At 36.5% G+C, this 24,915-nt stretch overlaps 2 protein-coding genes across 2 annotated transcripts in view; one reads left to right on the forward strand and one right to left on the reverse strand.

Annotated features, from left to right (window-relative positions):
• Positions 1-1,918, forward strand: part of LOC144452538 (uncharacterized) — a 14,876-nt gene extending 12,958 nt beyond the window's left edge. The window contains exons 10-12 of the mRNA XM_078143639.1: positions 1-25; positions 744-829; positions 1,627-1,918. The exon at positions 1-25 is cut by the window's left edge and continues 245 nt beyond it. Of these exons, the coding sequence (XP_077999765.1) occupies positions 1-25; positions 744-829; positions 1,627-1,753 (238 nt within the window). The 3' untranslated portion in view covers positions 1,754-1,918. The remainder of the gene's footprint in view (positions 26-743; positions 830-1,626) is intronic.
• Positions 1,919-2,396: 478 nt separating this feature from the next.
• On the reverse strand, positions 2,397-6,711 carry LOC144452276 (uncharacterized). Its single transcript, XM_078143342.1, has 2 exons — positions 6,434-6,711; positions 2,397-3,772 (listed from the first exon to the last, which is right to left on the reverse strand). Exons 1-2 carry the CDS (start codon positions 6,563-6,565, stop codon positions 3,437-3,439), a joined length of 468 nt encoding a protein of 155 aa, XP_077999468.1. The 5' UTR covers positions 6,566-6,711; the 3' UTR covers positions 2,397-3,436.
• Positions 6,712-24,915: the final 18,204 nt, after the last annotated feature.

Genomic DNA, 24,915 nt, shown 5'->3' on the forward strand with positions numbered 1-24,915 from the left:
AACAGATTTTCGGAAAGGAATATTGGTAAGTTGGACGCACATCGATCAACCTCTTATCTTCCAAATTCTTCTAAATATAGCATTTTAGATTTTAAATTAATTTGAATCCTTAAATTGATGATGATGATGATGATGATGATGATGATGATGATGATGATGATGATGATGATGATTATGATAATGATGATGATGATGATGATGATGATGAACAAAATTACAATGCACTCAAGAACTGTGATCACATAGAAGTGAGCTTATGACCCTTAGGAAGCCTTCACTAATTACAAGGGGGAGCCGGGGGAAATCAGGTCCAGACTTCGTCATGTTCTCCCTCAGTTTCCTTTCTCTAAAACAACATATGACCCTCCCCCTGTTTACAATATTTAAAAAAAAACATGATTTAAATTCTTTTAGACAAGGAAAATGACACTAGTCTCAGAATCAATGGTTTAAAGGAATTAATCCCACCGCTGCCACCATGTTGAAATTTTTAAAGGCATTGGTTATTTCCCAACTACTACCACCAGAGTAAACTTGTGTGAAGGCAATGCATTAATTAGTATCTGTGTTTGGAACTCATTCGCTGAGCCCATCCCCCCCCCCCCTCATTGTAACTACAGAAGGCTCTCATATGTGGTAATGGCATGATTATGCCTTCCATTTGGAATTGTTTTAAAATAATAATTGATTTCATCATACATACCTGATCTATTTTGTAAATAATCTTCGTTTCCATGTTTCAGGCAACACAGGTGGCACTGTCAGCGCGAGAACGTGGTAAACTCTACAGGCTTCTTGACGTGAGAAACAAGGGCTTCTTTGTTTTCAAGTAAGTACAAACTTGCACCATGGACCCTCTATGACTCGTGTGCTGGATTATCTGTAAGATACACTGACGGGCGCCCTCCTCCATCCACAGAGAAAACTCACAACCCGGGAGCTGGCCGATGAGCCTCAGGTCTAACTTCAATTCTGACAGCGAGTTTGACAATCCATGCTCTTATGCCTTCTATAAGTTCTTCAACATCTAGAACGGTATAAACGGTGGTTAGAGCATATTAGCCTCACTGTAGGATATACTCGCGACTGTGACGAAGAGTATGAGCACTTTACATGTTAAGTTTTGTGTAGCAACCGGGACATTTTTTCATGAAATAACCAAAAATATATTCACTAAAAGTTGGTCACTTTTTTATATATATATATAAAATGGCATTTCATCTGTTATTTAGTGGCCAATATTATATGTAGGTTGTGTAGTGACAAGTTATAATCGTGAGTGAAAGCTTGGTTTTGAGTACTAGAGCATCATTTTTCGATCAGAAAACCACAATATATTCACTGAAAATTGTTCAAGTTAAAATACCAATAAAAAACACTTTACATGTTAATCAGTGGTTTATATAATCCATAAGCAGTGCGTACAAAGATAGGTTGAAATTGTGATCGTCGATGAGGGCGCTGATTTTTGGGTGCGGACCCAAAATCAATTTGATTTGATTTATCGTGTATACAGCTCCAACAAATACGTTTACCCACAAGTCATACAATGCAATCACGGTGTGCAATATTATGAGTAAGTTATTTTACCTAACAAAATATTGTTTTATTAATATCTAATTGCAGAGACTTTGCAGACTTATTTGAAGAACCAGTTCGTAATGAAAGGCGGAAGCGTGTACGGTTGCATCTCGAAGCAAAGAATCCGAAAACCCCCGAACCTATCGACTCCGATGAAGAATTATTGACGTGAAAGCGCGAGATGATTATTAAAATCGTCGTCAGAAATACTGAAAGCTTGAACGTTGTGGGCGCTCTACATTGCCATGCTGCTGCTGTGTTCACGTTTTAAAAAAAATTACGCCAAACTGGAATTTTGCATATTTTGAAAGTGAATGATGGCTGACTCTACTTAATTGTGTGACGTCAAGAAAGTCTATTTGTATACCATTACCAGTAAGGCCAGATCTGACGTCACGTGACAATCTTTATCTTATTGTCCTGATGTCAGATATACCATATTTGGACATTAACTGCCCCCAATAAACACTAACTTATCATTGGGCAGAATTCTGATTGATTAACGCACGTATGATGTTAATGACTGTAGGTGACTTTAGTTGAACTTTAAATTTCATCTCGGTGCCTCATTAAGCTAGACGTGAGAAGAGATTCGAAGTCAGGATAGCCTCTAGACTAGGCAGTATGCGATATTAGTAGAATGACTATGGTGCTATTCAGGATGGTGGTAGTCATGGAAGAATGATACAATGTTATGGTAGCGTGTAACAGTGCTTTATTTCAATAAGTCAAAACAAGAAACATTTAATGTTCTATTATAATACTGCATATATACTAAAACGGGTTACATATGTAGGCAATTCATTATATTGGCAGTGATTGAGATCAAAATATATAATTTGTCTACCTTGAGATCAACAATTGAGGTTTTGAACAAATCAGTTTTCTTTCATGTGCTCTGGAAATATTTCGCATTATTTAAAATATCATAAAACATTGAACTGTATGCTGCATTCACTGGATCAATAAAAAAACTGAATATTTCTACCGACATCTTTCAGAAATTGATATCGCCTTAGGCTCTTAAAACTGCATCCTGTAGTTTAATGACCATTTTCAAGTTCTGAGGAGAAGCTCATGAATTTTAGATTCTCTTCTATTTGAAGTTGAGCCTTGGTTAGAAAATATATGTAAAGTGACCATACGGAAGATTGGGTATTTATTTTGGATTTTTAATTTATAAAACAATTTTATCATGGCTTCCTACTTGAAAAATCAATATGAAACACCATTGACTAAGTCTTTGTTTGTAACTCAATAAATTGCAAAAAGCTGAAATATGTGTAAAAAGTTTGTTACTGTACGTACAATATTACAAACATTTTACGCATTTATTAATCTTTTGCAATGTATTGAGTTACAAACAAGGACTTGGCATATGTTGTTTCACATTACAATTGATTTTTCATGTAGGAAGCCATGATGTACAATTGTTTTATAAATCAAAAATTAAAATTAAAAATAAATACCTACTCCTCATCCATATGGCCGCTTTAAAGGAATTCTTGCATAGTAGAATGTTGCTTCGTATAATGTTTGAATCCCGGGGCGACATGAAACCGATATAATGATCCCACTGAATGCATACGTTACTATAGCGACAGATGTACGTTCCATTGTTTTCTAACCAATCAGATATAACCTTATGAAAGGTTTCACGTCACAGCGCTTTGAAAAGCAAAAACGTAAGCACAAGCAGGGTGAAAATTTACTAACCATTTAAAATGGTAAAACTGTTAACAACTTTTACATAAAAATAATTGCAAATGTGTGACGATGATTCATGTACATGTAAATATGCATCGTAAACAAACATAGGGACGTCAAAATCCTGAAATGAACGATGGAATGTTGATTAATTGAAGTTCGATGACACGTCTTCATAGAACGAGGTATCGAGACGGTTTCTAGCCATTTCTTCGTAAAGTCGCCGTCTTCTTCTTTCAAGTTTCCTTTCTGATGCAGTTTCATTATTTTTGTAGGAGTAAATTGTTACACTAAGTATTACTAATAAAGCTACACCAATTGTACTTCCGATGATCGCCCACATGATGGCATATGTTCCTGAGTTACCATCCTCCCATGGGTTTTCATTACCACCACTTTCACCACCTTCGGTATCTCTACGCATGCGTATTGCCTTTCGGCGCTCGAGGCTTACGATTCCGTCAACCCGTGAAGAAAGTGGATTCTGAAAAACATAATACATACATATCTAATTATTTTAAGTTAAAACATATCTATTTTTTTATATCATGATTTATTTCTTTGCTGATACTTTCTCGTTATAATTATGCACGTTAACAAACATTGTACTGTAATGTGATACACTAAACTAACTAGCAGACATCCTTTTTACAAAGGGCCTTGTTCGAGAATGGCCTGCCTGCCTGCCTGTCTGTCTGTCTGTCTGTGTGTGTGTGTGTGTGTGTGTGTGTGTGTGTGTGTGTGTGTGTGTGTGTATGTATGTATGTATGTATGTATGTATGTATGTATGTATGTATGTATGTAATTCTCACGGAATTCACTGAAGAGTTTTCTCTCCTTTGACATTTTCAACGAGTCATTCCCGGAAGGAAAATTTCCAACATCAATGAACCTCGGAAGAAGCAAACATCACCCCCTTCCAAAGATAAACAGCCCAGCATCTTTAAATGACTTCAGACCTATACAACTAACCAATACTATAAGTAAGGTCATTGAACTATTAGTAGAAAAATGGATAAAGCAGGAAGTAACAAGAAATATAGACAGTATGCTGGTACCAAGAAATCGCCATTGACATTAGCAATGGTGGACATGTGATACATACATCAACTACAATGGGATACAACATATGTGTGCGATTATAGGCAAATTAAGCCTCAAAACGCCTACAATTGTCATTTCATGAGAGTCCTGAATAGTTATGGTACCAGCAACGAAGATTTCAAGCTTATTTACATTTCTTTAGTCTGTTCATGTCTTGAATTCTCCAGTGTTGTTTGGCAAGGAGGGCCTCTCAGACAAACTGAGGTCGATATTGGAGAGTATTCAAGAGAGGATATGCCGTATGATTAGCCCATTTCATTCATAAAGTTAGGCTCTTCAGTTAGTAAATATTGACACCCTTGAGAATAGGCGTAACAATATTTGTAAGATGTTTGCATCGTCTATAGTAAATGACAATCACATACTTCACCACCTAGTTATATTCCCGAATTATCGTATCCTATACGTTCCAATGGAAAAGTCACTTTTAAGCTTACGGTGTAAGACAAAGCGAAGAGAAAATAAGTCCTGATGTTATTGTGAATAGCATTAGGTTGGTTGAGTAAATTGTATTTAATGTGTTGATATTTGCGTTTGTTTGTCTGTTTGTCTGTTAGTTTGTTCTTTTTATTTATTTATTTATTATTTATCTTTGTTTATTTAATTATTTTTTGTGTACTTGCTTTTTTTAATTTTAATCATTGCACTTTTACAACTTTAAGGACTTGTTTTATTGATCAGCTTGTTTGTTTGTTTGTTTGTTTGTTTGTTTGCTTTTTGTTTTTGTTTTTCAACGTGCTTATTTTACTAATGTGTGAACTCAAGCAATTCGACCATTTTATTTTGGTCCCAATTTTGTTTTAATAAATAATGTATTATTATATTAGGTTTTTACGAATATTCAAAAAATACCTTCAGCGGTGACAGTTTGGGAAACCCTGGAAGAATCGTACCCCTTGACAAGTCGGTGTTATGTTAACGCTAAGTTTTAATTTCGAAATCGGCAAATATAACCAAACATAACCCACCCATGACACTCTTAGAAAACACTTGTCCATAGGCTGGTTTCCAAACTGACAAGTGCAAAAACAGGTGACGGTAATTTTGAATATTAGTAAATCGTAAAACGCCATTACTTCGTATTATGACCATCTTTGAATAGAATATTAGCTCTCCGTGACACTTCGTGAATACTTCAATGAAAAACACAAATTTGTATCCATGTCAATGACATTGAGATTCTTAATTCAATGTATATTTGTTTTCAAGTTTATATTGATATTTGTCTCGTGCAGAGGTCAATGACCGTGATTTCCAAGGACCACGCCCTACTACGTGTCTGCCCGGAAGATAGACTTGTACGTAATCATCATTGTAAGTAACAGCAAATGTGATTTTTTTTATCTGTCACATTTGTTAAGATCTCCCGGTACTAATTATAACAACTGTCATACTATCAGATGTGATTGGCCCTCTGTTTTAATGTAATAGTTTCGCCATGTAATATGATACATAGGCCCGACACATAACATTGCCGTCAGCTGTTCGATTCGTATTACCGGATAAACATGTCAATTTTTTGTTTGTTTAAATATGACTCGGTGGGAGTAATCCGTCTTAACTGAGACACTGTCACCCATTGTTGTTAAACACAATATGACAGTTTTGGCAAGGTATTTGGAGATTGTGACACGTACGAGAATAGGGCAAAAAGATTTCAAGAAATTTACTGAAGTCGTAATTTGATGAAATGTAACAAGAAATTTTGAGACGTCTACTCGACATCAAAATTGTCCTTGCAATAAATGGATCGCGTTTCAACAGATGTAAATATTCATTTTACAACTAATAATATGCAAGTGCATATATTAAACAAATTAACAAATGGATGCCAGGTGAACATTGCAGTACACCTGTAATTTCTCATACTAGAGCCTGAGTCAATAAAGTTTGTTTGTCGATTTTATTTCGATGATACGTTTACTTTTCGTCAAATAGGAAATATTACTATCGCCGAGTGCAGTCTACCAGTAAATGAGTAATGCAATTTGAATGTTAAACATAGAACAAATAAGAAACAAACAAACATTTACATACTAACCTTGATTGATTCGACAACGTTCAATTTCATTCCCCCTGACTTCTTAAGGAGGCCATCTTGAGAGCTTTCAGTGGAGGCCAGGAATACGACCGCGATGACCAGCATCACAGTTACGAAGTTCGAAACACACATGATGATGACGGATGTAAACCCTAACTAGTTCTATAACTTGAGTATGACAGATTTAAAACGCAACTACGGTACCGTTTTTAGCGTACATTCAACACACACAACGCCGGCAGTTTTTATCGCAGATATTCTACCCAGTTTTGCCGTGGGTCCCACCACTGGTTTAATGATTAGATGAACGTTGGTATGTCACATGAGTACACAATCTTTGTGGGGCAAAGGTCACGACCGCCCCCAACAGGCGATGACTCGTGTGCCTGTTATGATGGTGTTGCTCTTTTCAAGCAGTATGTTATCAACAATGTGACCTTTCTCATATTTCCCTATTAGATATCAGCATTATGTATACCGGACACATACAGAGTGATACCGTCTCCTTTTCCGAGTATACGTGTAAATCGTTAAACTACCCCCTCTCGCGATCTATACGTCAAAACTCTGGATATGTGTGATTCTGCTACAGTCACGGTTCTCTTGCCAGCTATATAATAATAATTATATAATATTTAATATATTATATAATAATAATCATTACAATAATAATCAAGTTTATTTGAAGTGTAGATTGTTAATCTAAGTTCAAAAAAGGCGGTCATTTTTATGAACATCTGTTGCCATGGTAACGAAAATCACCATAATATGTGCATTATTTTCCAAAATTTACATAAAACATGAAAAACACTACAACAGATCAAGATATGACCAGTGCTAACAAGAAACAAATACTTACAGAAGATACATGTACATAGATTGATACTAGTGTTGTGGAGTCACAAATCCAACGAGTAGACAGGCCAGGCTAGTGATGGATGGATGGATGGATGGATGGATGGACGGACGGACGGACGGACGGACGGATGGATGGATGGATTCGATGCTTTCAAGGTCTTTCTTTGTCCTATACCTTCACTCAGTCTGATGATTTCCTAAATAAATACCTTTTGACTTTTGTTCTCGTTATATTCATCATGTATTATTTTTTCCCACTTTTCGATTATTTTCTTGCGATCCCCTAAAAAGCAAAAAACAGTAGGACAATACCGATTTATCATCATTTAATATAGAATTTTGTGAGTGACTGTGGATGAATTTTAAATTTCATCATGCATCTCAGGACTTCTAGAGTAACGACTTTGACTAGACAGTGAGGTGTGAATGGTAACCATACTGTATGCTTGTATGATTGAAAACGTAAAGCTTGCTGTAATGTTCACCTTACAGTGTTGTCTCCTTCGTATTAAAGTAAATAATTGTTCTATCCTATCTGATCTGTGTAATGATTGATATGACTATGTTGACACACAATCACGATACACATACTTGTGACAAATTAACCCGGACATAAGCGGGGAAACGGCGCATCAAGGACATTGGGAATCGGCAGTCACAACAACACTTGAGTTTCAACATGGTGCGTCTTAGGACTGATCACAATTTGTTGACCCTAACTGTCTTCACAATCTGCATATCAAGTGCTCTGGTGTCCAGTGCCTCGGAAGATTCTGCAGATGTGTCACATAATGGTATACATAAATATTTAGACACTAAGGTAATGTATCTTTATGATTACGCCATGATTATTGAAGCTCACATCACAGGGACGATCTAAATAGACCGTGGTTTCGATAACCAACAAAGTTTGTTTCACTTGTCTAAATCAGGATTATGTCTATGTATGAGAAAAGAAATGGGCTGGTTTGGCGTAGTCTTGTCGACCTAAATTTGGATACATGGACGCACACGTCGCTGTCATCCAATATGTCTCACTCTAGATCAATGTCCATCACTATATGATACTTATATACACATGATTATGAGATACGTCACCAAGTCCCATTGGAACGAAGCCAACTTATTTACACAGACACTGCTATACATTACATTTATCTAACCTAAGGTTTAAACTTTCGTATCAACCTTATTTTGTTATTTTTGTTAACTGTTTTTACTCTAGTTGATCTATTTACTAGTTTGTTTTAGCACTAAACACTTATTGCAGAAAATCCAATGAAGAAATGTAATTTTTCTTAGCGGATGCAATAAAGATTCTATTCTATTCTATTCTATTCTATTCTATTCTATTCTATTCTATTCTATTCTATTCTATTCTATTCTATTCTATTCTATTCTATTCTATTCTATTCCATTCTATTCTATTCTACTCTATTCTATTCTATTCACAGAACTGAGAGTATGAATTATCAATGTCCCATTACATTCGTGTTTCACTTACAAGTTATATGCCTTCCATACCTGTACTTGATACAAATTATATGTTGGCACCATACTATTACTGATAGGCAAGGTTTGAATTTAGCCCCTTCTGACGCCCTATCGCTAGATCTGTCTGCATTTCTTATTCGGCGCTGCTCTATCTATGTCTGTCTGTCTGTCTGTCTGTCTGTCTGTCTGTCTGTCTGTCTGTCTGTCTGTCTGACTGACTGACTGTCCGGCCGTCCGTCCCCCCTCTCTCTTTCTCTCTCTCCCTCCCTCCCTCCCCCTCCCTCCCTCCCCTCTCTCATGCACATATATATATATATATATATATATATATATATATATATATATATATATATATATGTGTGTGTGTGTGTGTGTCTGTGTATTGTCTGTGTTGTTGACATACACACACACACACACACACATATATATATATATATATATATATATATATATACACATGTATAAATATATGTATATATATACTGTATATATGCATGCGTATGTGTGTGTCTATATGTCTGTGTCTGTGTATGTGTATGTGTCTCTGTGTCTCTATGTCTGTGTCTGTGTCTGTGTCTGTGTCTGTCTGTGTCTGTGTGTCTCTATGTGTGTATGTATGTATTACTTACCTGTTCAACATTCCCCTCTGTTTCTCTCTAGGTATACGAGAAATTGGTCAATTTAATGGATCGATTAAAAGTTTCATCACAACGTCGTGCAGACGATCAGGAGTATCCAGAACACCTGAGATTCCGAAGAGGTTCGAATAACATCGCGACTACCAGTAGTACCCCTGAACATCTTCAAAATAACCCATGGGCTGACCCAGGCATAAGGGACAAGAAATGGTATTTTATCGGAGGTACCTTTGGTGTGTGCATAGCCCTAATATTGTTGATCATGTTCAGTTCTTGCCTGTGTCATTCATCTGTTAAAAAGAGAAAGGAGATGAGAAAGAAGGCCGATATGCGTAGGGATCTACAGTACGAGCTTAACAACGAGGTTAAGAATCGACCATCATCATCGAATCGAGTTAGTCCATCATCAGCTACTGATCATGACCCGTACGAAAATGACGATATCTGGGCTTGGAGCAGATCGACATCGAGGCAGGGTTATCAACATGACCGTATCTCTCAAGCATCGTGGAACTAGGCAAATTTAGGTCTTTTAGAAAAAAAGTAGCGATGTCTGGCTTGATTACCGTTATATCTGTTTGGGTCTCGTATTTCTCGTGATATGCTTCTTGGTGCTTTAATTGGCTTTCTTGTTTTTTTTGACTACTCGTGCTCTAGTAACAGTTACGTCATTCTGATTACGTCAAAAAGAACCGAATCTATTTCTTGTACCGTTCTTGCCATTTCGTCTCCAATTGATCATAATTAAGCCACATGGGGGCGTGGTACACAAACTTAAATCGGAACCAGTTGATTCAACGTAAAGGAGAATGGATCTATCTTCGATTAAGAATAAGACAGGCCAAACAGGTTTGAGCGCATGTGCAATTTGAACTATTCCTGTAAATAATTGTATATAGGGAAATAAACTTTCTATTGAATTATCATAACATTGCTTTCATTCCAATTTCCAAACAGGACTGCTCATTGATTTGTATTTGTAAAAAGACAACAATCACGATTCGAAAATTTGTCTGTAAAGACATAACAAACACACTTCCGTGTACATTGGCTGATATCTACATTAAAGCAGCCTTAGTGTGAATTATCTGATTCCAGTGACCCTACTGACTCTAAATTTCCTCAATATGTCCAAACATTTTATAAAAGGACGCCCTCTATGGCATGAATAGAAAAGTCAGAGCGTCACTGTTTTTAAGATAGCACGTATCTAGCCTGAACTTGTGACAACAACAATCGTTTATTGCTGAAATTTGGGAACTTTAGTCAAAGAAATTGTTCTAAGTTTCATTGTCTTTGACTGTCATTTCTGAATCATTCATGGTATGATTATGAATTTAAAAAATATCACTAACATGTACACATACTTACTTTTTATGAAATATTTGTAAAAAAATGTATATATTTACCGACCGACCCACCAATGATTATTTTTAAGGTGCTACGATGATAAACAGAATTAAGCAAAGCAGTCCGTACAACAAAAAGCAATCTCTTCAGATGATATATTAAATGGAGGGAAACAATAAATGTGGAATTATGTATTCGCGTTTTGTTTCGGTAAAATTGAGCGAGCGTGCACTAGCTGCAACTCAGGCTGGAAAGTTTTGTTAGACAGAATGACGTACTCGTGATAACATATACACCATGCACTGTAATGAATCATTTGTGGATAAATGTATTTATGTAACAGTATACACACAGTATGGTACAACATGTCCAATCAAATTACTTGAGTCCGCACCCAAAAATAAGCGCCCTCAACGAATCACAATTTCAACTTATTACTATACCATTAATAGATAAAATAGACATCCAACTGACATGTACAAGGTCTAATTATTGGCATTTCAACAAATTCATTGAAGGTTGTCTTATCGTAAAAAATAATATAATAATAATAATAATGCGAATTTATAATTAGTCTTTCCTTTTGAGAGCTCAAAGCGCTCATAATTATTACCCCTGGCATGGATCAATGGCAGCACAACAGCCCTTTATACTTCCTCAACTCCCTGGGGAGCATACAATCCATTGCAGCCTTTATAAGCACATAGGATAAAAACATTCACATTGCAACCTCTGTCCTACCAGATCCCCAATTATACAGCTGGGTTGACTGAGGCACAAAATCATGGTTCAAATCTTACCTAAGGAGGTTACAGCTAGTACAGGTTTAAAAGTAACACAATACATACTGATATTGCGTCTAGTGTTGTATCTAAAAATGAAACCACAAAACGCCAAATGTATACAGAGTAATATTTTTAAAACATTTATTCAATATGATCAATATTAATACATAACGTATATTATTGCACTCAAGTTATAGGTTTGATGATGAAGTAAAAAAGTCACGAATTCAATTCAAAGGGTCAATAATCTTCTACAACTTCATGAATTTTTTCGGATAATTCTAATTTCATATGAACATTAGTTACAATATTCTGCTTACTGAAATAAGTACTCTTCATTACAACTCACTGCTACATGGTCGTTAAATAAAATTTAAATTGGTCCAATAAAGACATTTTTTTTGCTCTGGAAAATTATACGTTGTCGAAACTATTGCACATTTTGATTGCTAGGCTGTTGCAGTACTTTATGGCTTAGTTTTTTTTTACTGGGGAGTATTTTTTAGAAACTGCTGCATTTAACCAGTAAAGTTGCCAATTTCTAAACTGTAACTTCAAATAAGAGTAATTGCAATCCCGACTGGGTATATGCAGACACCGAAAAAAAGTAATTATTTGTAGTTTCGGAAATACTTTAATCTGGGGGTGACTGGAATGAGTGGGGGTAACCAAGACTAGATTGTTCGTTGGTTGGTTGTAACTTGAACAGTTTTCTATAACAGTGGTATAAGGTTAAACACAATGTGACAGGATTGTTCACAATAGTGATTCATTCACGTGTATCAATAGAATGATACGATACTTCCCACCATGCATCATTCAAGAGGGCAGGTTATTAATTTCCCACAATGCATCATTCAACATGGCAGATTTACTATACTGAAAGATGGCGTCTCAGTATAAGTTCACTGCGACTGTTACTCTCACAATTTGAAGGCAGTTTTGAAAGATTACTCAAATCACGCTTTGGTATAACACCTGTAGCAATAAACCACGTCTGTATTTCAACTTACAATTTTTCAAAAGAATAAATCACAATAAAGAAAACATTTATTTTGATAAATAAAAAAAAATGTATAGCTTGATAAAAATTGTAAAACTTATGTAGTAATAATATTAGGATTCGTAGACAATCCATATCATCAACACATACAAATAACCCAACTTTGAACTAAAAGTATACACCTGCAAAAAGCCACAGTTACGTATTGAAATTGGACAAAACATTGACGATAATTTACTTGAAATGATTTGATTAATGCACAATGTACAGTGGTGGAAAAGTGGACGTAATCTGTATAAAATAAAGGTATGCTACTCCTGTATTGGTTATTGAATTCGAAAAATAGCAAACAAAATATTCTTTACTAGACAACAAAATCGTTGAAACCATGATACAGAATTTGGACTTATAGATTTTTTTTTGTTTAGTAAGTATCAAAATAATATTTGAATTAGAATGTGCCAAAATTTTCAACATGGTAACCATGGTAACTACTGCGTCATGCAACGCCAAACTGAACACGAACACTCGATGTATTTAAATATATTACAAAGGCCATCAATTTGCAATGAGGAAAATACAGGAGTGGAAAAAATGTTTTGTAATTATCATATACAATTCTTCAAAATAATTTCTTGTTATTATGTTGCAAGATAATTTGTTTTTGTCAATCTACAAAATGTGTTCAAGAAACAATACTAGGAACATTTTCTTTATATAAACTCATCTGGGAAAAGTAATTTTTGTAATCTGTTTATATCGAGTTGTAACTATGTATTAAATTTGATGGATAAATATCTGACAAACGTGAGGTTGAACTGTCATGGTGTACACGACAAACTTTAGTCATAGTCGCATCATAATATAACCTGTTCAGGCTCATGGCTCGAATTATTAACTATATTTTTCAAAGCTGAGAATAAACCGCTGCGTCTCTGTGAACTTAAAAAGCGCAGCAGTGGTCTGATCTACACATGCATAGCACGCCTGAGGGTCTAAAGCTAAGAACACCTAACCTGCATTTACATCTAAGAATACTCAAATAAAGCTTTCTTCCATATCAGAAATTTATATCACGTACGACTTTTCCCCCATTATGAATGAACTCTGGCAGCATGCATGTGAGCCAAGTTCAACGTGATGGTCGGAAACTTAGGATGGGTTGCAACACGATGCATCGTGTCGTCAACAACAAAAAGCCGCGGACATGCGTATATATCAGACGACCACTGTACTTTCTATTGAGCCAGGAAGCGAGAGAATTCAATTCCTTTGACCTATCCCCTAACAGTGAAAAAACGTCTGCTTGAAATTTCACTTAGTTTTATTTATTATATTACAAATTAGATAAAATGTTAAAAGATATATAGGAACTTAATGATACAGTAAGTACTTCTTGATAATGTAACAACCATTTCAGTACCACTGTTTCCATAGAAACAACATATCGCCTTGGTACTAGGTGTAACGATGATAAGCACATATGCCAAATCTATATTCTGTCATGTTATACCTTACTTCTCAGTAGTATCTGTATTTCAATTTCATTTTGTCATTTTCATCGAATATTTCACTACCTTTCCAAAGTAAAGGTTAAGGCATGTCTATATTGCTTTGGAAATTTGAAAACATAAACTTTGTATTATATTGTTTATCCGTTGTGTGATGTCATATGCCTCGACAGGTGATGACGCTCACGGAAAGTCTCGCCACAAATGTCACATCGAAGTTTCTCTTCTCGTTTCCTTTTGTGTACGTCAATCACATCTCGTTTATGGTGAGTTCTCATGTGGTATACCAGGTCACTGGTCATTCTGAATGATGCATTGCATTTCGCACACCAGTTTTGCGCAAAGTTGAACACAGTCGAGGACAACGGCATCACAGCTTGGGATGGTGATGACTTTTGAACTGCTGGGTACGGAATAGCACTAGCGGCGATATCCCCATCATACAGTCGTGGATATCCCGAATATGATGATAGCGCCCCCACTTCGGTTGGAGGTGGAGGGAGAGGCACACTGTTGAAACGATTCGGTTCCGGGGCGTTGTTTGGTAACATTCCTGGTAATAACCCACGAGAACTTTTCGAATTCATATCTGAGAAATTTTTGAAGGCGGTCCGGATGCTGTCGTAGTAATGCGGATTAGTACTTGCCGCCTGTGGAAAGGCAGTTTTAGGAACTGGTGATGTTTTCTGCAGATAGTCCATGACTCCAGCTCTAGGGTGTTCGGCACTTTGACTTGGCGGTGAGAACGCACTTTTACTTGCCGACAGCAAATCCGAATGAATTGGGGTTCTTCGAAATGCTCTTGTTCCGGTTGGTGACGGTACATCAAGTAATACAGGAGATACAGATTTGCCTAGCGTTTCAACGCAAATATCGCGACGTGCTGATATTAACGGAGCTTGAGCTAGCGACGTTGGTGAGAGATGACGGTTTGTTGTAATTGTACCTCTCTCCGTAGTACAGTTGAGTGGGTCGCTAAATCGTCGAGAAAATTGACTTAATGCGGGTTGTTTGTAGCTACTAAAATTGTAGACGGGTCCAGTCGGTGATAATTGCTTCTCTCGACCGTCAAACTCTCCAAAGTCATTATGATCAGCACGGACCGAATCTGATAGCGGGCCCCGCTTTGTCACTTCGCGGAAAGCACTGCGTTTTTCTTCTGTTTTCTCTGGTGATATTTCCCGGGCTCTTGAAGAAATGTCGTCATCTTCTTTATCCGAGTTCAAAAGACTTGACACTGATTTGAAATCAATCCTCTTAGCTGTTTTTCTGTGATGCTGCGGGTTCACGTTGTATCCTTTAGGTTCTGAGGGTCTGTCTGATGTTTTTCGTTCATCGTTATTTCTGTCCCCTTCGCTGAGTTGTTTGAACGCCATTTCCTCTGACGGATGTCTGATGTGTTTACTGACGTAACTTGACGATGGTTCATCTGCTCTTTTCAGAATGTCTAGTTTATTTGTATGAATGTACAATTGGCGACCGCCATTCTTGTGGTCTGTTTTGTCTTTATCGAGAACGGCACTAGTGCCTGGGCACACTTCAGTAAATGTTTTGTCCCTCTTTGAGTAACTTAACAAGGGTGGTATTGGTTTCAATGTTCTTTTGACTTGCGGCAAACCGAAGTGAGATTTTGCCTTCTTCAACACAGACTCGCCATCGTATCTGTTCTCACTCTCATGACCACTCTCAAATTTGCGTTTTGACAACAAGGAATGTGCCCTGTGAAAATCACCCGAGAAACCAGCAGTAATTTCGTTCATGCGGCGTCGATGTGCCATTAGATCCAACTCTGCCCGTCGTGATAAAACACTGCCTTCGACCCCATACCTTCTATCAACACCTTCCATAATACTAGTATACCGTGAGGTATTCATCAGAGAATCCATACGCGGTCCGGAGCCGTTTTTCATCCCATACATTGCCAACATCGTCTTCTGTCACACTACGAGTAAACAATATAATTGGTCACTTCTGACGTAAGGTGGCGCCAGTCCAAAAGTCGTTAAAATAAGCTTACACAGATCCAGTTCGTGATCTTATCCACACATCAAACCCAAGTTATTATTCCTTTGAAACTGTCCAGTCGATTTGAATCCATTGTCTGTGAAACAGAAAATCGGGAGAGAGGGGGAGAAGAAAAGAGAATAAATTAGTTGCATCATTTATACATAAATTAAATCAATTGCATGTACAACCAGTTAACTAAGTTACCCAGCCTTTGTTTAGGGGTATAGATATCAGTTATTGTTGAGCTCCTGCTTTCGGGACAATATAAAGACATACAGAATGATAACAGGTTGGGTCAATGCCTTGGGCTTCACTTCATACAAGCAGCCATCTGTTACTAGTATGGGTCACGAGCTATATTCTGTTTCCTTTGTGAGACACTGAACTCCAACCAGGCAGTGCTGCCCCTTAAACCGTTGACAGCACGAAGTAGCTCGACTTGAAGACCAAGAAACGAACGCCGTATGTCTCAATCGAGAGATCTCTCTGCGGATTAATATCACGTTGTATAAATGATTATATTTCACCCCTCATACGAGCAATTAAAATGAAATTACCAGGACATGCGACGGATACAACAAGCTAAGAGCTACAGATGGTGGCCTCGGGCAGGGCGACTGTTTCAACTATAGAGAATAGAAATGTACTCAACAACTGAGTTATTTACACGGAAACCTTAAAACGAGTGAACACTGAGTCAACCGTTCAGAATATGTCGTTTAATAAGTATACTTTGTGCTACACCACGTTTCGTGTGTCTGTTCACAACTAGATACCTGTCAGATGCTCTGATGATGAAAAAACCGACGCATACGCTATAGCTCAGGGCAAAGGTATCATATCACTTTTACCGAGCACATAAATGAACTTGAATGCACAACTGCCGTTCGTCTTTGTAGCCGTACCATCACAGCCGTGCCATGGACAATCATTTGAGAATTAAAAAAAAACATGTTTTGGTCTGCGTATACTTTTCACAGTCGCACCGTGAAAATAACACCCTGTTTTCGCGTAAAATTGGACTTCTTTAGAACGACGAGGATATAACTTAGCTAACGATTGGAGAATCAATATGAATGTGAACCTCACAATACCTTTCGATCTATTCAAGTTGCCGACGCTGCACTGTACTGAGGCAAGATAACTGTTGACGAATTCTACTCCGCACAGTCAGTTGTTCCGCTCCGTCTTACTACTTAAACAAAATATTGTCAGTGATGACACCTGTGTAACTTCTCTATAGCAAGGCTGGTTGTCATGACGACGAATGTACGATAGAACTGATCGTTTCTGACATGCGCAATTGGACTTCGGTATCACAATAATGATAAATAGACACATCATTGCTTGTCAACATACCCAAAGACTTTTCCTCAAAATTGAAGTTTTTAATGCAATGTTTTGAGTATAGAGCGATGGGTTCATGTACCATCGAAAGTTTGCGAATGACCGGCCGGCGCCCGCCGGTCTCCCCGTATGTACGTACGAACGACGTTTAGATCAAGTATGATGGCGCAGGAGGAGTTGTAATAAAATAACCACGATTGCTATGCAGTGGGTAAAAAACAATTATTTAAAACAAAGAGTCTCTGTACGAACAGATAACACGACAAGGATTAAGAATGTGGTGTAATCAAACATTAATATTAGACTCTATTTGCCAAACATTCAGTAAATATATACATTCATAAATATTTATGAAAAAAATATATTTTTATTGCATTGCTTCCTATACTAAGTTTAAGCCACTTTAGTTTTTGCTGGGCGTGAGCAGATGGAGGGCTATGGCACGAAGGCAGATTGTCCTTTTCAAGTACCATAATTACCCTTGGGGCATATTAGAGTTGCATTAACTAGCAATTAGAACGGCAAAATGGACTTTAAAAGTAACCGTGTGAATAATGCACCTTCCTTCGGGGAGGCTTTACAGATTGGTACGGCCGTGCTTGTGTATTTCTCTCCCTAGCACTCCACATTATGTCATGAAGCCATCTCACTTGTATTAGACCAAGCGATGAAAATTACCAGTTGGTTTTTAATTTCATTAATTCATTCTCGCAGAGGATATGTTGACTGGGGAAAAATGTATCGCGTGAGTGTTATCAGCAAACAAGATAGCCCAAATGTCAATTATTAAATGCATATTGTGGTAGGGCTGGGTAAAGTACATCGTCTCCTCCGTCATATCACGAACCCGTTGACGGGAAATAAACGGAGAATCGCAGAGCAACGGCCACACAATTCTTCGCACTCGCAGTTCAATTTAGACTCACAATAGTTTCTGTTTTAATTCAGTTTTCTCTCTTTTTGTAATCTAACAACTTTGATATTCGTCAAGTACGATATTCGTGTCTAATTTTGAGGTATTTTTGATCTGCGGAAATTCTTTGTCCAAAGTAACGAAGGACAAAACAAATTTCTAGGTGCATACAGGAGTGATTCCGATATGCAGTAGGGATATATGAAGTATATGACACAATAACGAACATGCTACAATATACGACAAACTTAAAAAATACGTTTTTGTGTATTACGTCGTATTTTTGTTGTTTCAACAAAGACTGTGAGATGCTTATAATTACTTTGTAACTTCACTCGATTGGTATTGATGTATCACGGTCTGATCGTTTAAATTGTTCGTCGAATCGACGTACTCACCGGTCGTGATCGCTTACAATAGAGGACACTTGAGTGTCGTCACGGTACGAAGACGAAGACGAAGAGCAATAGAACTTATACAAATGCGTGCTAGCAGGATGACAAAGATGTGTACAGCCAACTTTGTTTCATCCCACCAACCTCCGTGTTTGTATTGTCCATATATCGAACGGAAGCCAGTTAACCTCTACACATGTCTGTTTGTCTTCTTTGCCTAGATATGCTTTTTATCACAATTTAGTGAAACCCATTCCTTGCTTGACGAGTACTGATATTGTAATGATGAAACAGTATGTGTTCTATACATAACTTAAACTACTGGCACAACTGTTACGGTTGGATATTCATTTTCGACACAAATGCGTTCATTACCGAACATATCAATTCTTGTGTTCTCGTCCCATAATGCACCTTTTGTGGACATGGTAATTAGTACATCATCGCAACAACAACAATGTATTGAAATTATTATTGTTTCTTCCATTCGCTTAGAAAAAATGTATCGGCAGTGTCAATTGGTGAAAACATTAAATGTCTCATACGCATATATACCTTTGAAGGTAATACATAACGAGAAGCAATGGAAAGACCGAAGCACATCATTCTGTACAGTTATAATATGATGATTTAATCATACCCATAGCAAACTTGTTCTGATACCTTTTATATTTGGCTTTTCTCTATCTGCCAATATTTGTGAAGTGTTTTTATTGTCCGTATCTTGCTGATTCACTGTCTATTTTTCCAACATAAGATGGGTCTTACCGAATACCGCTTAATATCACGGTACGAAATTTACAAAAAATATACCAATGTTAGTTTCCTATAATACTTTCCCATACTGTGCTCAGGGAATGTACTAACACAATATACAGTCACTAAAACGATTCAATCTTATAATAGCTTCCATAGCTGGTTTTGTGTTGAATAAATAAATAAATAAATAAATAAATAAAATAAATAAATAAATAAATAAATAAAACGCTGTAACATCAGCGACGTTTCGCGTTAACTTCTTTTGACAGTCAGAAGAGAATGGGAATGAATAGTCGCTGAATGAATGGACATTTGTCGATTTATCATTTTTTTTTTTTTTTAGAGATTTGGTATCGAGCTGCTAATGTCTTTCAATAGAAGCCAGCTAACTTGAAACAGAATGTTGTTGACTGGCTCGTCAAGTCTTAGCAACATTGCTACATTTTATCGTCTGGATCGACTTAAAAATTCAAGTAAGTTGAATCGTTTGAATCGTTTGAAGGGTTTGAAACATCTACAAATGTAGTGATAGGTCACACAAACTAAATGTAGCAAATTATCTGTTGAATCAGACGCTGAAAGTTAGCAATGTTAGTAAGATTCAATTTGTCGACTCAGACATTATTCTTTGTCAGTTGAACTGGCTTCTATTGTATCTTCAAACAGTATGACGAGAAGTGGACTTGAGAACAGACTAGTTTATCTCATTCACGTCATAGTTAGTAGTAACTAAATGAAGTGGAACTCAGTACCACATCTAGACAAAATAAGGTTGAACAGCAGTACGTTCCTCGTCTCCTTAACGTGATTACTACATCGACACAGCTAACCATTTTCTATAGCGCAGATGTAACTTGTGTTGAAAATGGACATCAATTTTGTGTCTATTTTAGTCGCTGTCCACCATGATGAAGTTTTATCGATTGTTTTTTCATCTCCACTTCGTTTCACTCCATTTCTACTTCCCGGAAATGGCCTAATCATCATCATCATCGTCATTTTTTTCCACTACCATTTCTACCCTGAGTAGACGCTCTAATGGCTCCCCTTGAAAATCGACATGTGGTACATTTCAAATTAATAGTGCTAACAAAATAAGGTAATAGTAGCTATCTAAATTTATTACGTTTCATTACTAACACGCAGTATACACTCAAACTTAACTTTTTTGTGAGGATGGTGTGAGATTACCGCTACAGAAATTATCTGTTTTATTACAGGCATCATAATTAAAATTTGGTGTTTAGTCGTTATCCATACCACACAACGTGCTGAATCCGATTGGATGTACTTCCCGACCTTTCCGTGTTCGAATTCTAAACTGAGCCGTCAATCCAAATTGCTGTTTGCGAGGCTGAACAGAATATCAGTCTCTAAGACAAGTCTCATCTACGCGTTTTACGTAGCATATGGCCTGCCACAACGGAGACCTAAAATACATAGCCAGGGGCACCTTTTTTGCGTTGACGACACATCCCCGCAGGCCACCACTTACTGAGAAAATTTCATTGAAATCGAATATTCGCTGAGCACCGTGAAAGATATACTGGTGTTGCATTCAACCATTTTATCCATGTAATGACACGAATAACGCAAGGGCTCTTCCTCAAAACGTCAATATGCGTTTCCCATTTATTTTATTCGGAGTTTTTTGTATGTCCAGGAAAACGTATACTGTGGTTGTTCTCTGTTGAAGTGTTTGAATCAAGTATGTCTTTCTTTATACATTTTGATTCTATGGGCATATTTATCTTGATATCATACCGAGTTAGTATTTCAAAACACACAAACACCCCACATCTCTAACTACCCCCCGCCGCCCCTCACTCACACACACACACACACACACACACACACACACACACACACACACATACACACACACACACACACACACACAGGGAGAGAGAGAGTACTTTTCGACATTTTCGTTTTCAGTGTTGGAACATTGTACTTGGAAATATATATCAAAATTAAAAATTTTAAACGAGAATGGATGTTGATGAACGCTGGATTCATAGTTGCAAATGAAAATATCAAAAAATATCACAAAAAATCCTAAATTTTAGTACACCCATGACGAAACTGACAAAAATAGGATTTGCTTCCCAACGCTTTTTTTTAAAACTTGGTAAGTAGGAATTTCCATTGAAAATGTTCATGTACTTTGGCTACTAGTTTGCCTGAAAGTGAACAACGTAAAACATAACAACATGTGATATTAACCATCTGCTTGGATTACTACAGCACAATTCTATATTGGATATCATCCTCGGACCATCCTCAAACCATGAACGATAGACTATCACTATTTCAGCTGTATTCAGCTATAAAAACCATGAACGATAGACTATCACTATTTCTGCTGTATTCAACTATAAAAACCATGAACGATAGACTACCACTATTTCTGCTGTATTCAGCTATAAAAACCATGAACGATAGACTATCACTATTTCTGCTGTATTCAGCTATAACAGTACTGTAAATAATCAAGTAAAACAACAACCAAGCTTAACTTCACAAATTGACTTTGATCATAAATGTATATACTACACATAGTCTTGTGGTCAACGCTCTCTTTTGCGCTATAACTGTGACATTAAACTTGTCCGTTGACGGCAATGATGTGATTTTATAGTCCATTAGATATCATTTAGCTCTCGTAGTCCACGTACAAAAACTAACGGAGTGTACCACATCAGCACCGTAAACAGGCAAAAATCAAACTTGCTATAATTCTCAGTGATAGAGTGAATGAGTTACATCGATTGTGGGGGGGGGGGGGGTGTCAAATGTGATAGCAACTGTATTGCATATACAGAACTATTTTTGGTCAATTCAACACAATATTTACTGGTGCTAAAATTTGGAATTCAATCTCGTCATATTTAAGAGATACCTGTTGTCGGAGTAAGTTTAAAACAGACTTCAAGAAAGTACCTCCTAAACCAATAACAGATTCCATCTTTTTTTCAATATAATAATACGGTTTATCATCACACATTATAAGTTCTGTATCATGGTATATTTTCTTTTTTTCTACATTTTTACTTGTAAGTTTTTCTTGCTGTAGATTTGTATATATTGTCTAATTTTCTTCATTGAGTGAGGTCAAACTTGATCAGTTGTTTTGTCAACTATTTTTGTCTTCATTTCCACGTCTGTTCATTGACAAATATATTTTGTTGTTCACTCAATTTTTATAGTTTCAGTTGTAAAATTTTTATTCTAGTTCAAATAAATTATTATTATATGGGATTTATACTCTCAGAATGTATCTTTGAAAAATCTTTATGCTTCTTTTTACTTCGGTTTGAGATGTTTGTATTTTTGGGTGTTGGATTGTATGGAAAACTAATATTGTATATATAATTCCCACTGAAGAAAACGTTTTATCATTGCAAGGATACTGATGAATCAGAGAAAGTTTACAGTAAAATTATGACATTCACAAATTTACAAATACATTAGCCCCCCCCCCCTCAAAAAGAAGAAGAATTGTTTCTGGTCAGCGCGCGCATCACTCGCGTCGGTCTTTATGTTTTCAAGTTCATGTTTGTCCAGCCCATGCCGCAGTCTGCAGTTCCGAAAAACAAAAAAAACTCTCCTTACTTCAGTGAAGACAACTGCAGAGTCAATCATGAGCAAGCACACACTAGCTCTAAAGTACTAAATAAAAAGAACAGTAACTGCCATAAAATAGTAGATTGAGTGACAAGTTTGTTGAGAATAAAAAAGAAATCGCGTCGTCGCACCACTTTAGACAAAATGCCTGACGAGAAACAACTTTTTCGGCCTTACCTGTGGATACGGTATTTGATGCGAATCGAGGACAATTTATACTAAATTCCATATACACCAGTGGAATAACCAAATTCACATTTCAATAAAAACAAAAGTAGCCGTTACATATATCACATTGAAGATTACGAGGCTGAGGTTGATAAATCGTCCTACATAGTATAACACAAAATCCCCTCTCAAGCTCTCCAGGAAACATGCCTAGCTTGCATAGATTAACATCAATGGATAGATTTTCAAATATGATAAAACAATATAGCTTATTAATATAATATAGTCTTCTGAGTAACCATTACTATGGGCATTTACAGTAGAAACATTTTGTACTCTCTACTTAGTTTATAATTATGTATTCCACATAGTGTTAGTGAGAATCTCTTATTTGTTTTTACCTTCCTAGGATACAGTTTACAATTAGATATATATATATATATATATATATATATATATATATATATATATATATATATACACACACACACACACACACACACACACACACACACACACATGTATATATGTATATGTATATATAATATTCTGCTAAATAATCCAATCGATCAATTAAAGAGCACAAGTTTAACATATTAACATAATCAATTTTGACAGAATCCTGACGACCTGTACATTGGCTTTGAAACTCAATATAAGGTCATAGGACAATTCACTTCGACAATTACGAATAAACTATACATGTATGAAGAGTCGTTAAATCGAAAGATTTACATGATCAATGGCAATGGATGATGCTTCGTGCCCTAAAGAACAATGTATCTTTTGTATGGATTAATTTCAATGCAGTGATTATTTCAGAATTTTTCTTTGCAATCATCACGTACGTAGCTTTTAAATGTTATTGTAATGTTTTTATAAGATGGTCCGGTATGGTTTCGATAACAGTTGACAAAGGGCATACTCCGTGCTAAGTCAGGCTGTACGTGATCAACTGTGTCCTTATGATGGCCAGTATACATGCATTGATGTATGGTGATCGAGAGACCTGTAAGGCATCCCAGGTGAGGAGTTCTCACAAACAATGACAAAGGCACGGTCGATGCGAGCAAAACGAATAACATGCACCATTGGAAAATCAATTGATAATGACTGACCAGATAAAAATAGTTCGTGATAACTTTATTTTAGTTCACTTTATTTTGATTCCGCTGCTTGATGTCAGTTACAAAGGTAGAGTCTGTCATTGGTGGTCTTGGATGTCAATTCACATTGTCAATCCCTATACAATACATCATATTCAATAACCCACTAAATAAAAAGTATGCTTTAATAACCGTTTCTCATGAAACTGGTACAGTTCTTACTAGGTACTTTTATGCTATGAAAATGTCATCATGATATACGTTCATTCATTCATTCATTCATTCATTCATTCATTCATTCATTCATTCATTCATTCATTCATTCATTCATTCATTCATTCATTCATTCGTCCATCCATCCATCCATCCATCCATCCATCCATCCATCCATCCATCCATCCATCCATCCATTCATTCATTCAAGCATCCATCCATCCATCCAGACAATAAAAACATACAAACGTATTACATACATACATACATACATACATACATACATACATACATACATCCTGACAGAC

The sequence above is a fragment of the Glandiceps talaboti genome, chromosome 22, assembly GCF_964340395.1.
Source record: "Glandiceps talaboti chromosome 22, keGlaTala1.1, whole genome shotgun sequence".
Lineage (NCBI taxonomy): Eukaryota > Metazoa > Hemichordata > Enteropneusta > Spengelidae > Glandiceps > Glandiceps talaboti.